The sequence below is a fragment of the Echinococcus granulosus genome, assembly GCF_000524195.1.
Source record: "Echinococcus granulosus chromosome Unknown EG_S00091, whole genome shotgun sequence".
Lineage (NCBI taxonomy): Eukaryota > Metazoa > Platyhelminthes > Cestoda > Cyclophyllidea > Taeniidae > Echinococcus > Echinococcus granulosus.
The window spans coordinates 297,006-299,527 of NW_020170471.1; the positions used below are offsets into that span (position 1 = coordinate 297,006).

General features: G+C 42.3%; 1 protein-coding gene across 1 annotated transcript in view; it reads right to left on the minus strand. All coding sequences in view use genetic code 11, as the record gives it.

The window, feature by feature from the left end:
- The window catches only part of EGR_07959 (hypothetical protein), a gene marked incomplete at both ends in the record, with an annotated part of 2,039 nt that extends 369 nt beyond the window's left edge, over nt 1-1,670 (minus strand). Inside the window, one exon of the mRNA XM_024497208.1 lies at nt 1,489-1,670. Within this exon, the coding sequence (XP_024348406.1) occupies nt 1,489-1,670 (182 nt within the window). The remainder of the gene's footprint in view (nt 1-1,488) is intronic.
- Between the last annotated feature and the right edge of the window lie 852 nt (nt 1,671-2,522).

Here is a 2,522-nt window from a genome sequence, read left to right on the forward strand (position 1 = left end):
GCGTATGCAGAATGGAATTTCTCTTCAAGAATGCCCGCAATATTTCTGGCGCCGTATGTTCTAGCTCCGCTACAGTCGTTAGCCAGCTGTTGCAGTCATGTTGAATTAGTTATAGCACTTCATCTATTTTGAAGTATATACTTACGATTTGCCAAGGCATGAGCAAAGAACATGCAAATTATTCGACCACCAAACAGACATTTTCAGTGATGAGCTTGCATGGCGGTCAGGTGAAAACCGAATTAAAGCGCTGCTTGATGTGCAGGAGCCGTTGTTGAGGTGAAACTAAGGCTCACATTAGAGAGCTTTCTGCCATCCAGATGGCAAGATTTTTTAAATTCTACTAGGTTGGAGGCAAAAAAAAATAAAAGAGTACGCCAGATAATTAAGGTGATGTGGAGAACTTAAATAAAGAATAGCAATTTTGACGGTGTTTGACATCCAAAACACGAACTTCAAAGAGACATGAGACCTGAGATGACGATTGCAATGAAGAATTTATGCCTATTGGTGGTGCAGTAGTAATATAGTTCCATTAGCACTGGCTAAGGGAAGGTGGGAAGTAAGGGCAAGAGTAGTGACATCGGCGGTAGACGATTAGTGGATCAGTTGCGCCTATTTGTTTGCACCTGACACTCGTCAACTTAGCAGCAGGCATTGAGGGAGTATCTCTTGCAATGGAGCAAAGTTACAAATGTAAGCCTGACTCTAGGTTGTAGGAGTTAAGAAACAAGAAGCAATTTTTGTTATCAATATGGTCTCATTGTAAAAAGGAAGGATTGCTTTCCAAGCCTACGCGACTTTCCATTCTCGAGGTTCGAAGAGTGTTGCACTGCGTATGCAGCACCCCAAGGCCTGTTTTAGTGGATACGACCACCTTATTTGTCTTTTAATAAAACAACCAGTGACTTTTAGCGACGGCAAGACTAGTCATTCAGAGACTCTTTCGTCGATGGTGCTATTACCCAAGTGAGAGTGGATAAAAGTATGCAGAACCTTTGTCACCATCCACGCTCCTTATCACCTGATTTGAGGAAAGGCTTCCACCTTCTTGTCAAACATTCATAATAATTAAACGTGATGCTTTTGTCATTCAATTTGCAATTTTAGTGTATTTTATTTTTTGTGAGACACTATGTGATGCATAGGCATTGTAATAATTTGTCGTCAGGAATACAACAGTTCCTTCTTCATTTGTTGTATTTGCAGGTGTCTTAACAAACCTCTAATAATTCATTTTTCACATCATGTGCTTTTACAGACAGTCGAAACAACAGCCAAACTCAGTATACAATGTTGCATTCTGCGCGGGTGTCCAGGATGAGGTCTATGTGAGCCACGCAAGTGGTCTGCTGAGCATGATGAAGGAGGAACCAAGTGCTAGCGCTTGTTTAAGCTCCAGCTCGACAGCTCTTTCCAGTGTGAACATGTGGACAGTTTCCAGCTCTCAGTTCCATGTTATTCGTCAGCTCAACCAGTCCAACTTACAGAGGCTTTGCTGGTTCATATTTGACTGACGTGTCAAACTGGTCCATTGATGCGATTAGTGAGGCTCCCCATTCATTGCTACCATTGCGGAGCATGACACTATCACGAGCTTTCACATAGACATCACAGGTATCAGTAGTGTACAAATATTGTTCACAAAGTTGGGTACTGTCGATAGGCATACGAGAAGTGTTTGAGTTTGTTCATTCCCTGACAATATTCTATGGGTGAATGATTGTACACAGCTGCGAGTCGCTTCGAATATCGCAGCTTTGGATTATTTTTCGCATAGCAGTTCGAAAGAGGGCGATAGATTTGTAACTGAGATGGCACAAGCATTGGCTGCTTTCTTGCTTCTCTTGTACCTTAGAGATCCCCCACACCCTGCCATGCAAACATTCTTATTTGTTGGGGACCTGTCTGATAGCTCGACCGTGTTAGACTGGGGTGCGGTGCCATCGCTGCGATTAACACAACCCCCTCGATTTTGTAATGTGCAATGCGGTAATTGAGGGGAGAGAAAAAAATTCTGTGCAAAGGAATGCCGAAGCATTGTAATCACCTGTAATGCTTATCAGTACCCTGCATTGTAAATGCCTGACTGTTAGCAGAGTCAGAAGAGTGTTTATACCAGCTGCTGAGAGTCCCACCTGCCCAAGTGGATCCTATTCGCTGCTAGTACTTGTTTTCCTTCCCACTTCTTACTCATTCCCTACTCACTTGTTTAAGCTACTGTCTAGGCTAAAGAAACTTTGATTCGACTTTAATGATCTACAGGATTGGTGTAGTAGATACTGAAGTATAGCCGCTCCGTTCTATTCACACAAAGAGCGGGGAGAGCTATGGGATGCTATAGGGCAGAGGGAGCACAGTACTGCCAATAATGACTAAATTAGCATTAAAATATCTTACAGTGCCTAATAAAACTGAAAAAGCTTTATTCTACTTTTTATTTATTCTCACCTACCCCCAAACAAAGCCAACACGCCTTTTGTCAATCTGCCATAACATACTAAATGATTTGTTTCGAAGAA